Consider the following 14,791-nt stretch of genomic DNA (forward strand, 5'->3'; position numbering starts at 1 on the left):
GTTCTGTTAGACGCCTGCCCCTCTAGACCTTCAGCATGTCCAAGTTGTATTACATCAGATGGATTTGGAGCATTTGTCCCACAAGGGCCCCTTCCTATCCACATCTTAATCTGTCATGTAGAAATTCAGATAGACTGGATACTTTTGTCTTAATCAGGGTGTTTTTAAGTTCTTGGCTCAAGGTAAAAGCAGTGATGATGGGGTGTAATCACCATCACACTAAGATTGTGGCAATTTACTGACCTGGGATTAACCTCTGAAATAAGATTATCATCTCAGTACAAACTTCAGAGGTTGACTGCTCGATCTGTAACCACAAGTTAGGATTATAAAAGCGTTGATTGACATTTTGCTAAATTGATTTTATTCATGGAGATTATTTATATGGAAGATATTTTATTAAATATCCTCAGGTACAATAATTAAAACAAGTTAAAGGGGAAGGAATAAAGAGTCTGGGGACTGGATTTGCCAATGGAAACATACTTGCCTAACCACAGTGAATGGCTGTCACCGGTAGGCAGCTGACTTCCGTCTGCAAATTTCCAATAGCTCTTTTTCCAGGCTAAATGATGTCATTTATTCTGCAACCACCGTCCAGTTTATACACTGCCAGATATGGACATATTTTGGTGCCCTATCCCTACCGTGCTTGAGGTGTGACACCCTCCTCAGCTGCAGTTATCTCTCATTTATCCTGACAGTATTCCTCAAGCTTTGCTCAATTCCAGTAAATCTGGAGGAGATGCTGACGTTTCTTTGCACTCTTGGAGCGCATTCCTCTCCCGTTGAGTCACTGCCTCCATAAAAAGAAGAAGGGGACGGGGGTAAAGTTTGTTCATGAAGAAAATGCTCCAGGATTGCTTTTCTTTTTTTTTTTTTTTAGCCGATTCAGATCTTTGTAAAAAGTAAAATAAAATTAAGAAACGGAAACTTTCAACAACATTCTTAGTTGCAATGTTGTCCCTGTTATTTAGCAGCCGCTGTCCCATAAATCACAAAAATGTACCACCTTAACTTTAACTGCTTGAAACAACTGACATTTACATGCCTTTCGCGTACCTGCCAAGATATAGTATTCCTCGACTAAATCTGTCGTCCCACGCAATGTAAGCAGATATATCTGAACTATTTGCACTTGGACAAGGAGGATTGGAGAGGCTAAAGCAACAGCTGCCAGGTGAAATGTGATATGTGGAAGCGTCAGGAGGCTAAGAAGACGCGTCATAAAGCCACATGGAGACGCATGACGCTTGGCGAGTTGATGCACCAAGATTGGAAAAACTCTCCTTCATGGCTGGTTTCTAACCAAAGCACTGGGGTCAGAAGAGTGTCAAAGGGATAATTTGAGCATAGTTTAGCTTTTTGCTATGAGAGTGAGGTGTCTGTTTTGTGCTTTCTAAAGATTAACTGGAGTCTCTGTGATGAGTTCAGGGGACTGAGGTAAAGGTCAAAAGTTCTGAACGACGGAGGTTGTTGATTTTCCCGAGGAAGTAAACAGGTTGTGACATCACATCCTGCACAAAAGTGAAACGCCGGGAAGGAGGGTGCACACACACACACACGCACGCACACGCCCACACACACACACACCCACAAGCAGAGGCCTAGCCTTGTAGCCGGCTTCCGTCCTCAGTATGGAAACAATAGTATTGAAATGCAGCCACAGCGCTCTCTGTGTGGCAGAAGGCAGCTACAGTTCAGAAAAATACAGCAGCTGGCTTCATATCAAAACCAAATATTTTCTCCATGCTCTCAGTCCCTCTGCTGGAGCTAATGGCTTTTGTAGACAAAGCCACTTATAGCACCCCGAGCCACTTATCGGCCCGGCCGTTCCAGCAGCCTGCACACACCGCCTCTGATCAACAGCCGTATTAGCCGCTTGTTGACTGTCACACACACTTTGCCTGGATTAATTTAATTTAAAGTGATACAGACACTTTGCTGACTTGGATTGCTCCTCGGTAAGGAGGATCAACTGAGGAGGAGGTGCTCTAATCTGTTGCCATGGCGACCAGCCTAATGATGACTCATGTTGCTGAAGAAGCTGTCCTGGAACTGACGCCTATTATGACGTTATTTTCAATTTTCTTTTCAGCTTTTTTTTTTTCAAATCTGCTTTCAAAATAAAATTGATGTAGGGACAAAACATTAAAGTGGATAATTGTTTATGTCAAGCAATGCTATTGTTAATCAACAATAGCATTCATACTCAAATTCCCAACTTCCGTTTACCAAAATCTCAAACATTTAAAAAAGTCCATTTTTAGAGTTTCCAAAGATGCTTTTTATGTTATACAGACCTCAGATCATGAGGAAAACATTTGTGTTGCCAAATATTATGCTTTAGTTTGACCAGTGCCTTAGTATCACATATATCATGTATTAAATATTCATTATGCAAGTGGTGTTTCAATCAAGAACTGGTGTGTTGTGAATGAACATAACAGACCAACATGTTTGGTCTTTTACCTGAATTCATAAGCAGCACGTACTGATTTAAGCAGCATTTAGAAACAAACGGATAGTTATATTAAATGACCTCACTGAATTTATAACAACGCTGCAAACTCGATTAGGTGTGATTTACAAACACTGGCTGGTGATGGTAAAAGAAATATCTTATTTATATATAGAACTGGCAACTCAGTTTACAAATTCAGTTCCAACATCCAGTTCAATATTCTCAACAAGAGAAGTAATAATAAAATCATTGTTTTTCCTTTGCTAATCTTACTTTTTGTGTATAAGGAATTCAGGAATGAAACTAACTTCCGACATGGAGCTCATTTGATCTGGTTTTTGATCCCTGTAAAGCCATCGCTAGCTCTGGTCTCAGCTGAAATATTTAATTTCTTTTTAACATGTTTGAGTGTTTTTCACCAGTAAAAACAGAAAGTTTTGATCCTAAGCATGCACTGGCTTCAGTTTAGGGCTGGAATAGATTTGTTGTTAGAAAAACCTGCATAGAAATGTGCAAACATTAACATGTTATATTAATCAACTAACCCTGCTGACCACATTTATTCAAGTACTTTTGTGTCAGCAGGTGTTCTGCTATTATTTATTTTGAACTACACAATATTATACTTGTGCAGATAATTACTTTCACTAATTTAGCAGCCAGGTTTCACTGTATAAATTGGCAATGATTTCATAATATTTGCTTTGCAAGCTAAATTCTAGAACCCGTGAACCCTTGTAGGAATTGCATAATCACTTCGATTTCAACATTGAGTTTGGATGGTTATAAACATGGCAATCTTAAAAAGTCAGAAAAGTCTTAGATAGATGACTCGCTGTGGTGATGAGTCACTTAAGATTAGTGTGGTATGGTTTCTGGTTCTCTTTTTGGGATGAAGACTGTTTACTGATCGCTCTGTTTGTGTCATTTGTTTTGCTTCTGGAATTCAGCTGTGTTTATTCTCAATGCGCATGTTAGCCACTTCTGTTCTGACCAGAAAACCCTGGATGCATTACAAGCTTCAGGTCAAATTTCTGTTTATTATCATAAAGCCAGGCTGTTATGCGAGGTTCCAGTAAACTACCTCAAATCCCATTTTCTGAGGAATCCCCTTTCCCTTCCTGAAAGAGACTCCGGGGGTCTCCAAACCCAATGATAATCTTAAGTTTTGTTGACATTCGTTGGGAAAGTTTCCTTTTGCTTTCTGCCCACCGGGAAGTCAGAGTTAGTGTATACAACTTAACAGCAGCCATAGCACTTGCAGTAGATTTTCTTTGATTTTGCCCGGGAGCTTTTTTTAACAGCTATTACTGAGTTTTGTATATCAATCCCTATTGCTTTATTCTACATTATTTTTTTGCTGTACTTTTATTACAATAAGGTTGTGTTGAAATTTTGTTTGAACAGAAATTTTTCAAACAGAGGTTGATAGGCCACAGGACAAAACCCAATGATTGCTCTCACTAAAGCAGCCCTCCCTTTGTCACAAACATATTTTTTCAGGGGAAAAATCCTATTCTTGAAATCAATGCAACATATAATCACCACTAATGGACCTGAAAATGATTCAAGATATGACATCAGTTTCCTCTTATTTAATTTTTAACAACATTGTCTCAAGCTCATTGGAAATAATTAGCATATTACACTTCAATGGCCATCATTCAATACCAAAATATCTTGCCATGTATCCACATCATGTTTTCATTTTAAATTTTTTTGTTTGTTGTTAAGAAAGTCAATTTTCTGGTGCGATAGACAGACGGACGGACGGACGGACGGACTGACTGACTAACTGACAAGTCTTCTGTTTTTTTTCAATTTTCTTTTTCAACATTGATATTCACCAGACCAATACAACAGATACTTCAATCTGGCTTTTACCAGCTGATGCTGATTTCTTGTTTTCTTTGAGGTCCGACCGGCTTATTTGGATTTTCTTTGTAAGGACTATAACACAAACAAAAACAACTTCATCTGTGTTCATGTTGTCTTAATTCAACAGTGAAATGTAACAAACGTTGACTACAAAGGACAAACAGTGATCAAAATTGTTTTGGATCCAAAAGAAAATGAAAAGATTGCAAAATTATTCACAGTTGTGCACCAAAGCATTAAATTCATAACTCTCATGTGAGTTTTAACTCAAAACAAAGATGATATCTTCTTTTAAGCATGTTTTCCCTTTATGATCTTCTAGTGGCACAATTCTGATAAAGAGACTGAGTTCTATCTTCTAAACTAAAGTTTTACAAACCAGTACAAGAATGTTGCCCTTATTTTCTGATATTTATTCATCTATGCAGACCAAATAATAAAGGCAGAATTTCTTCACTTTCACACTGACCCCCCCCCCCCCCACTCTTTCCTCTCTCTTCTTCTCTGATTCTTTTTGTTTGGAAATTCCACCACAAGAAGAAGAGACTTAAAAGAGACTTTCTGTGGCCACCGTATCAATGTTTTTTGTTTTTTTTTTGTCTCCTATTAATACAGACCCCCAGCAGTACAGTTTTTCAAGCAGCTGATGTTTTCCACAGCTGTGTACACACCGGTTGTTTATGGTTTTATCTTGGCTCTTCATAATTGATGCATTCACACAGATTCCTGAGGAGAGTTGGAAGGGATGAACTTTATGTTTACAGGAGATGAAAATGCCTCTCAAGGCTTTCAGATCTCAGCCTGCTCTCCCTCCTCAGGTGCTCAGTATTTACTCTACAAGCCATATGCGCATCATTAAGAAGTGAAAATACCTCCAGGCTTTCAGAGATGTCCCCAAATCCCACAGAGTGACTCTCCGTAACGAGGCTGAACTTGTGTTTATGTTTGGAATATAGATTAGGCAGTTTAGTGTGCCATTTGAGGAAGGATTATAAAAGACCAGCTCAAGGAAGGCAGATGTATGATTTTATTTTTTTTTCCTGCATTGCAGTTCATTTTCATCTGCTATTGATTAAAATCCAACCCCACAGGGCCTAGCTTGGCCCGTTTCATCACCAGTTCTGGGAGGAAAAGATGTTTGGATTTCTGCTGAAAATAGCACTTCTCCTCGCTCAAATTCCACTGACTGACTGCCTGACTGCTGTGCACCTTAAAATAGATCCCTCAGTGTGGAGATTAAATCTATAGGTGTCCAAATCCCCAGGAAGGACGACTAACAGATTGGGTTTCAGAGAAATTTTATGTGTTCTCCTGTGAAGTGGGTTGATATGACAGAACCAAAGGAAATGCAAAACGTTTTTTAAACACACTGGCTTGAATTAAATGAAGCAGGAGAAGTGTGGACAAACTCTCACGATACCAATTGGCTCAGTGTATATGTTCCACTACATGATGAGTCCGACACAGTAAATCACTGGATTGCATCAGAAAACTGGACCCATAATGCCGTTCAGATGTTTCTATTCCCAACTTGCAGTGGCACAAAGCGTACTTTAAAGCAATTGTAATGAAATAACTTTATCTTTTACTTCCTCCCTTTCCAGGCTCTCCATCCCTCAGTGGGACGGGGACGGTAACCATTCTAGTGGATGACGTCAACGATAACATCCCCGTCTTTACCGCCTCCACCTTCCACACCACCATCATGGAGGACGCCCCAACAGGAACGGACGTGCTTCTGGTCAACAGCTCTGATGCAGACGTGGGCAACAACGGCATTATAAGGTAGACTGATAAAAAAAATGCACTTATATTGTGACTATACAGACCAGCTATGGGAAATAGTAAGTACACACCTGATTAACTGATCATCTGCAAATGTTACCAACTCTGTAAACACAGGAGTTGTGGCCATTTTCTTGTCTACACCATACAAGTGTGTGCTCACACAATGCAGGGCTGGAACGACATCAGAAATGACTTTAAAAAAGCCATTGTGTCTACACATCAAAATACTAATGGTTTTGAGGTCAGGTCCAGAGTAGTAGAAGTTATTGAAGATTATTCAGAAGTGGAAAATATTTAAGAAACCATCATATATTATTGTCATTAAATTCAATTTGAGGTCAGTCAGTTCAATGCTCTGAGAAACAGCATGACTTGTTTGGAATAAATTAGGACGAAAGCTTCTTCTCTCTAAAATAAGTACAGCTGCATGTCTTTGGTTTGCATAGTTTTATCTGAATGAACCACAGTACTTATGGAAAAATGTCCTTTGGACACATAAGAGCGAAGAAAAGATGATGAACCATTATTTTGCCCCATATTTGAGAAAACCTAGTTTTGTAAAGCACAGTGGTGAATGGACTCATGGTTTGGGCTTGTTTCACAAACAGAGGAGTTGACCATGAACTTTTCTACATATAAAAATATTATATATTCAAATGTGACATAATCTGTGCAAGCTGAAGTTTAGTCTAAAGGATAAGAATTCCTAAAACAACATAGGGTCAATAACAGAATGACAGAAAATGCTAAGAATCAAGGTGTTGAAATGCTCCAGTCAAAGACTAGATCTTGGGATGTACCTTGTTTGTTCCATGAATGGAAAACTTTTTCTTACTTTCTGTTATTCAATGGATCAGCCAACACACTGTTTAGATTTGGCAATGATGTGCTTGATGCAGTAAGGTTAGAATCATTCTGAAAGACAACTGTATTATGTGGACATAGTTTACAAGGAATAGTTTTCAGTTTGATTTTATTGCAAACAGATTGCCTCTGGAATTTATGTTGTTTCCAAACTGCTTTTATAATGTCATCTTAGTTCAGATCATGACTCAGTTTTACCTTTTTTTGGTTGGCTTTTATGACACTCTGGGGTGACTGCAGTACATGACAGTGGTTCAGTTTGCAGAGTTCTAGTGAAAAAACAAAGTTTTTGTTTAGGCTGTTATTTCCAAGCTTGGATGAAAACTGTGTTCATAATCATAGCTTCTGCCATGTGTGTGTGGGGGGCGGGGCTTCTAAGAACCTCTGGCCTGATCTCTCTAAAGATGGATGCTGACTCAGGTCCAGCCCCTCCTCTTTCCTCAGCAACCCCACTGAGTGCACATTGGGGGTACCACAGCGTGTTCCAGTTTCCCAAAACACAGTAATGAGGATGCTAATTGTTGATGACAGTAGGAGATGGTGCCCATCAGGGGTTCGAGGCCTTTTATAGAGTCCAGAACCGGTTACCTTCACTTGTTAGTTTCCATTCTCACAACTCATCTACACATAAAACTTGAACTGAACCACAAGCATCTGTGGACAGTTTATATTGGTGAGAATATCTAAATAAGCTTTGCATGAAGTTCACACATTGTCCTGCCATTTGTAGTACTAGCTCTGTAGGGGGAAAGCTTTTCAAAATATGTTCTGGTGTGAACATGTATGTGTCAGTTTACATTTAAGGCTGGTATCCTGATGGAGACTCATGAGCTAAAGGATGAAACACAATATTTATTTGAAAATAGAAGTGAGTGGCCCCCTGCTTGGTTCCCAGTCCAGATGAGCTTCACCCTTCATGTCGTTAAAGGAGCCATATTTTGGTTGCATTGTATGTAGTGCAATTCTCAAGGGGTTTTTTTTGTACATTTTTAAACCATGTCTCACTCTTTCATACAAAAATATTAATTTGGTACTGAGACAGGTATTTGTTCTGTTACAGATTTATTTTCTACTTCAGAGAAATCAAATTCTAAAATTAGATAGAGCTAACCAGAATAAATGCAAAATGATTTTATATATCCAAACTGAGCTGGAAGTATTTGCTTTCTAAACCTAATAATTTGTTGAGGCAGCTGTCATAAAGTGAAATAACTACAAATGAGCAACGAGATGGTTTTCAAGCATAAATGGCCAAATTAAACTCACACCAATATGTCTCAATTAGATGCAAGTCCTGCCTTTGACTAGGCCACTCCAAACCTTTATTTTATTTTAGCCAGTCAGGGGTGGACTTGCTGTTTTGTTTTTGCAACGGTTTTACATCAGACTTATCTCAATGTACACCTTCCAATGAGTTCCTATTTTGTCTCTATTTTGCCAAAATCTTGTGGATCATCTTAGTTCGGGTGGGGTTGGCAAATGTGGTTTGCACTTGGAAACTTTCCCATGGATGCTATTTACCATGGACTCTTGCCTAAGGCAAATGAGGTTTGTTGTATTTTAAACTGTTGTTCTAGTTTCTCCCATGACCTTCTTGGTGAGTTGTTATTGTGCTATTTGAGTAATTTTAGTTGCCTGGCAACCTGATTCATCAATGTTTCCACTGTGGTTTGCATGAGTACCAATTCCTTAGTAGGTTTTGGTACTCAGTAACAACACAGTAGTAATACTGACAGATATCCATAATTTTGTTTCTCATTTGTTTTTGAATTTCTTCATTACAAAGCATAAGATGTTACTTTTTGAGCCTTTGAGGCTACTTCATGTTGACAGATGTGCTAACTTCTACAGGACAGTAACTGGGCCTTGGTATGGCTAGTGAAGTACTCCCAAAATGTGATTAATAACTGTTAATTCATGATTTAACAAGGACATCATAGGGCCTGGTTTGGATAGCTTTTTCCCATAATATGTGGAATCATTTTATGAAAACTATTTTCTATTTACTCAGGTTATGTTTCTACTAAAATTCATTTTGAGATTCTGGAAGATTTAGGTATGACATAAAAATATGAGAAATTTGTCATGGGGCAAGTGCTTTTCACAGAAGGTTTTTGCAGCTCTTGTCAAAAGAACACACTGAACTTACTGTGACTCTTTGAACAATAAATCAGAAAACTGTATCTGTATCTGATGTGACTGGATGCCTACGTATAGTATTTGACTTGATTCAGACAAACTGTTACACATAAAACCTCTTTTAATTGGAATATTTGACCTGTAATAACTCATTTCTGATACCTTATTAAAACCCAAAGCAGCCCCACAATCCAGAAGCAAATAGGTGTTTTGCTAATAAACATGATACTACCACAGCTGATATCTGATATTTTTATTTCTTACAGCTACAGTCTGAGTGGGGGACATGGCCAGTTCTCCATCAACCCTGCAACAGGGCAGATTATTACCAGCTCCCTTCTGGACCGAGAGGAGAGGGACAATTACCAGCTGCTAGTTGTTGCGACAGATGGAGGGCAGCCCCAGGGCTTGTCGAGCTCCGCCACCGTGTCCGTGACGGTGGCCGACATCAATGACAATCCTCCACGCTTCCATCATCACCCCTACGTGACCCACATCCCTGCCTCCACTGCAACAGGTTAGTTAGGGGCTCTAAAATGTTACACTATTCACCTGGTATATCTGTTTACTCCTCAAATCTGGTTGACATGGTTATAAAATAATGTATCACTGAAAAGATAATATATTTCAGAAATTGTAGTGAAAAAGTCAAAAGACTGTAGCTGAAAATCAAAATGTGAAATTCAGTTTCTCAGAACATTAAAACAAAAAAAAGATATTTATTACATAAATCTTATATACACAATCACGAGGAAGATTGCTGTTTTTCCAGTTGTCCAGTAGTCATGGATGACCTTCACATGGAGAGTAAAAGGTGTTTGTTATGCAACATGTTCATAACATGGATACACATTAACATGTGAGAAGAACCTGTGAACATTTGAACATTTTCAATTAAGAAGTTTCAGAATATTTTGGAATGTATTTCAAGCTAAACATTCTGTGGGAAAATCAGAAATGTTCAAATACTTATTACAAAGTACTGTATTATGTTAAAAACATAATAGATTTTAAATGCTTATTCAGCAAGATACAGTCCAATGTTTATTGTATTTTTTTATTAGATTAATTATAACTATTTTGTATTATTTTTTATTAAACTGTTGGAGAGGATAAGACATGAAAATTCTGTTAAGTGATCAAGTGACTGTATTGTTTATGCATTGGTACACATATGTACAAGAAATTAAGCTTTCATTCTCTTCCTTTGGTGTTTCGTTTGTTTGTTAGGGTTAAATATATCATTTTTTTCTTTTTTGTGTCTTCAGGTTCGCTGGTTTTTGCTGTTACCGTCACTGATGAGGACTCCGGCTCTAATGCCCAGCTGCACTACTCCCTGATGGGTCGGAACTCAGAGAAGTTCAAGATCGATCCAGTAAGAGGCGCCATCACTGCCAATGAGAGGCTGTCTGGAAGTTCAGAGGTTACGCTGACAGTCCGTGTAAAGGACGGTGGAGCTAACCCAAAAATGGATACGACCACAGTGACGGTGCGATTTGTTACGGGAGGAAACTTCCCCATTATCAAGCTGAAGGAGCGGGCGTTTACTTTTCTGGAGAATCAACCCACCAACCACATTGTCACAACAGTGACAGGGTCTTCTATGAGGGGTGGACCATTGTCATACTACATAGCAAGTGGCAACCTTGATTATGCCTTTCACATAGATCAGCTGTCAGGCGAGTTATCCATCAGACATCCGCTGGATTACGAGCACATTTCCAAATATGTTCTATGGATTGAAGCCAGAGATCAGGGTTTCCCCCCTTACTCTTCCTATGAGAAAGTAGAAATAAATGTTCTGGATGTGAATGACAACCACCCAGTGTTTGATAAGGACCCGTTTCATGCTGAGATACTGGAGAACCTACCACCACAGCGAGTCCTGATGGTCACCGCTGTTGACTTGGACAGTGGCAACAATGGACAGCTGGAATACGCTATAACCGAGGGCAACAAGGAGAACAGTTTCAGCATCAACCGAGCCACTGGTGAAATACGAACCACTAGGCCACTGGACCGAGAGAAAGTGGCGCTTTATGCACTAAAAGTGAAAGCCACTGATCGAGGTTCACCACCAAAAAACACAGCAGTTAAGGTACTAATTAATGTGCTGGATGTGAACGATAATGCTCCCAGGTTTTCCAAGATATTCAGTGCAACAGTGGCTGAAAATGCACCTGTTGGCTACACCGTTACCAGAGTCACAACCACAGACGAGGATGCTGGTTCAAACGCCGTTAGCCGCTACTCTGTTACAGATAACAGCCTTCCATTCAGTATTAATCCAAGCACAGGGGACATAACTATCAGCAGGCCTCTTAATAGAGAAGACACAGATCACTACATCATTAAAGTGTCTGCTCATGACTCTGGCTGGACAGTAAGCACAGACGTAACAATATTTATAACAGACATTAACGACAATGCTCCCAGGTTCAGCCGTCCATCTTATTACTTGGACTACCCGGAGCTCACAGAGGTTGGTTCTCTGGTCACACAAGTCTTGGCCACAGATCCAGACGAGGGAGTCAACGGCAAAATTTTCTACTTCATCCGATCCCAGTCAGAGTACTTCAGAATCAATGCCAGCTCTGGAGAGGTGTTCATTAAGCAGCAGTTAAAGTATCAGAACTCGACTGGTGCTGCCAGTGTAAATATAAACCGGCACAGCTTCATTGTGACAGCCTCAGACCGAGCAGTGAAGCCTTTAATGAGTGAAACAACAGTGATTGTAAATATAGTGGACAGTAATGATAACCCTCCTGAGTTTGATTCCACCACTTACTTCACTCCTGTCACTAAAAGTGTCAAAGTCGGCACCAGACTAATAAAAATCACAGCTTATGATAAGAAAGATTTTGGCCTTAACTCTGAGATTGAGTACCTGATAACAGGAGGGAACAGCTCCAGTAAATTCAAACTAGACAAAATAAGTGGGTGGATTACAGTTGCTGCTTCCCTGACGTCTGATATAAATAAGATTTTCCTCATTGACATCACTGCGAGGGACAAAGGAAATCCTCCCTTGTCTGCACAAACAACGGCGAAAATTGTAGTGACAGAAGAAAACCATCACACACCAGAGTTCTCGCAAAGCCAAATTTCAGCCACAGTACCTGAAAGCCTCGCTGTGGGAACAGCAATCAGAACTCTTTCTGCCAGAGACAAAGACAAAGAAATGAATGGCCTTATCACTTACAGTATAACCTCAGGCAATGATAAGGGTTTGTTTACATTGAATAGTAAAACTGGTGTGTTATCCTTAGCTAATTCTTTAGATTATGAAGAGCAGCACCAACATGAACTAAGAGTTTCAGCTACTGATGGTGGATGGATTGCAAAATCAAGTTATGTCTCAGTCACAGTACAAGTCACTGATGTAAACGACAACCCTCCTGTTTTTGATCCCGATGAGTATTTCCCCTCTGTGCAGGAGAACGTCCCCAGTGGCACCACTGTGCTCAAAATGAATGCTACAGATCGGGATTCAGGATTAAACGCTGTCATGGCGTATGTGATTCAGTCATCAGACAGTGATCTGTTTGTTATCGACCCAAACACAGGTACCATCACCACCCAGGGCTTCTTAGACTATGAGGCAAAGCAGGTTTACCATTTAACAGTGAAGGCTTTCAATGTCCCTGATGAGGAGCGCTGCAGCTTTGCCAACATCAACATCCAGCTGAAGGGAGCCAACGAATACGTCCCTCGCTTTGTTTCCAAACAGTACTACTTTGAGATCTCAGAAGCTGCTCCAAGAGGCACTGTTGTTGGGGAAGTGTTCGCCAGTGATCGGGACCAGGGAGAGGATGGAGTGGTTTATTATCTCATATTTGGAAGAAGCAGAAAGAAAGGCTTTGGCATCAACAAGAAGACTGGTCAGATTTATGTCACAGGCACTCTGGACCGTGAGAAAGAAGAAAAGGTTTCCCTGAAGGTGTTGGCGAAGAATGCAGGAAGCATCCATGGGGCAGATATTGATGAAGTGTTTGTTAATATCACTATTCTTGATGCCAATGATCCCCCTGTTTTTACCCAAGACCTGTACGACGTGCAGGTCAGTGAAGGTCTATCCCCTGGTGGGCTTGTCACCTTTGTAAGTGCTGAGGATTCAGACTCTGTCCCCAGTTGGAGCAGGTTTTCTTACTCCATTGATCCTGAACTTAACAAAAATGTGTTTACAATAAATCCAAAAACAGGTCAGGTGTCTGTGGCTGCACAGCTGGACAGAGAAACAACTCCTGTCTATAATCTGACAGTTCTTGCAGTTGACACGGGCACGCCTCCTGCCACTGGAAGCGCCACCATCATTGTGAATTTGGAAGACATCAATGACAACGGTCCAACATTGCTGACCACCTATACTGAGGTGATGGAGAACCAGAGAGCTGGCTCTGCAGTCACTACCCTGACATCCTCAGATCTGGATCTACCTCCCAACCAGGGCCCTTTCCTGTACAGTCTTCTGAGTTCTGGCTCTGCCAACAGCTACTTCAGTCTCAGTTCAGCTGGCATCCTGACCACCAGCCGGGAAATTGACAGAGAACAGATTAGTGACTTCTACCTTTATGTGGTGATCAAGGACTCTGGTGTGCCTCAGATGTCCTCCACTGGAACGGTTCATGTTAAGATAAATGATCAGAATGATAACCCATCAGAGTCACGATCTATGGAAATCTATGTCCACTACTTCGGAAACACATTTTCTGGAGGTTCTTTGGGAGATGTTAGACCACAAGATCCTGACATTCATGATCGGTTCCACTGCTCCCTTATTCCTCCATCATCTGGCCTGTTTGCTATCCCCACAGGAACATGTAACCTCAACGCTAAAGCCCGCTCAACAGACGGAACATTTGAACTAACCATTCGCAGCAGTGATGGTGTCCATGGATCGGTTAGTAGCACAGCCAAAGTTTTCTTTATGGGTTTCAACAATGCCACTGTAGACAATAGCATCCTCATCAGACTGCACTCTGATGGAGTCACAAGCTTTCTCACCAATCACTACCTCAGCTTCTTACGCATTGCCAACTCTCAGCTAGCAGGACTAGGCACAGGGGTGCTGCTTTATGGAGCATTTGAGCTCAACAATCAGACTTTCCTGATGGCAGCTGTGAAACGGGGCCACGGACAATATGTGAACCCCAGCGGCGTGGCCACATTCTTCCAGAGTATCAAAGACATTTTATACAGACAGAGTGGGGTGCAAATAGATGCAGTAGACCATGATCCATGCACGCACAATCCATGCCAGAACGGAGGCAGCTGCAAGCGGCGTCTCAGTGTCGGGCCTGATATGAAGACAGAAGAAAGCGTCCCTGTGATCCTCGTTTCCAACCACCCCCTTCAGCCGTATGCCTGCAGCTGCAGGCCGGGATACGCAGGAGCCCTGTGTGAGATGGACATCGACGAGTGCCAGCCATCGCCTTGCCACAATGGTGGCACCTGCCACAATCTGGTTGGGGGGTTTACCTGCACCTGTCCTGAGGGATTCACCGGTATGGCCTGTGAGAGGGATGTCAACGAATGCCTTTCCAATCCCTGCAAGAATGGGGCGCTGTGCCAGAACTTCCCCGGTGGCTTCAACTGCCTCTGCAAGTCTGGGTTTGCAGGTATTAATCACACAGAGGTCACTTTTTGTGTCTTTTCCAG

At 40.9% G+C, this 14,791-nt stretch overlaps 1 protein-coding gene across 2 annotated transcripts in view; it reads left to right on the forward strand.

The window, feature by feature from the left end:
• fat4 (FAT atypical cadherin 4) overlaps positions 1-14,791 on the forward strand; it is a 130,172-nt gene that overhangs the window by 95,699 nt on the left and 19,682 nt on the right. For both annotated transcript variants that reach the window (XM_032554567.1, XM_032554566.1), the window contains exons 7-9: positions 5,947-6,127; positions 9,400-9,650; positions 10,402-14,751. In XM_032554567.1, coding sequence (XP_032410458.1) covers positions 5,947-6,127; positions 9,400-9,650; positions 10,402-14,751 — 4,782 coding nt within the window. The remainder of the gene's footprint in view (positions 1-5,946; positions 6,128-9,399; positions 9,651-10,401; positions 14,752-14,791) is intronic.

The sequence above is a fragment of the Xiphophorus hellerii genome, chromosome 23 (assembly GCF_003331165.1).
Source record: "Xiphophorus hellerii strain 12219 chromosome 23, Xiphophorus_hellerii-4.1, whole genome shotgun sequence".
Lineage (NCBI taxonomy): Eukaryota > Metazoa > Chordata > Actinopteri > Cyprinodontiformes > Poeciliidae > Xiphophorus > Xiphophorus hellerii.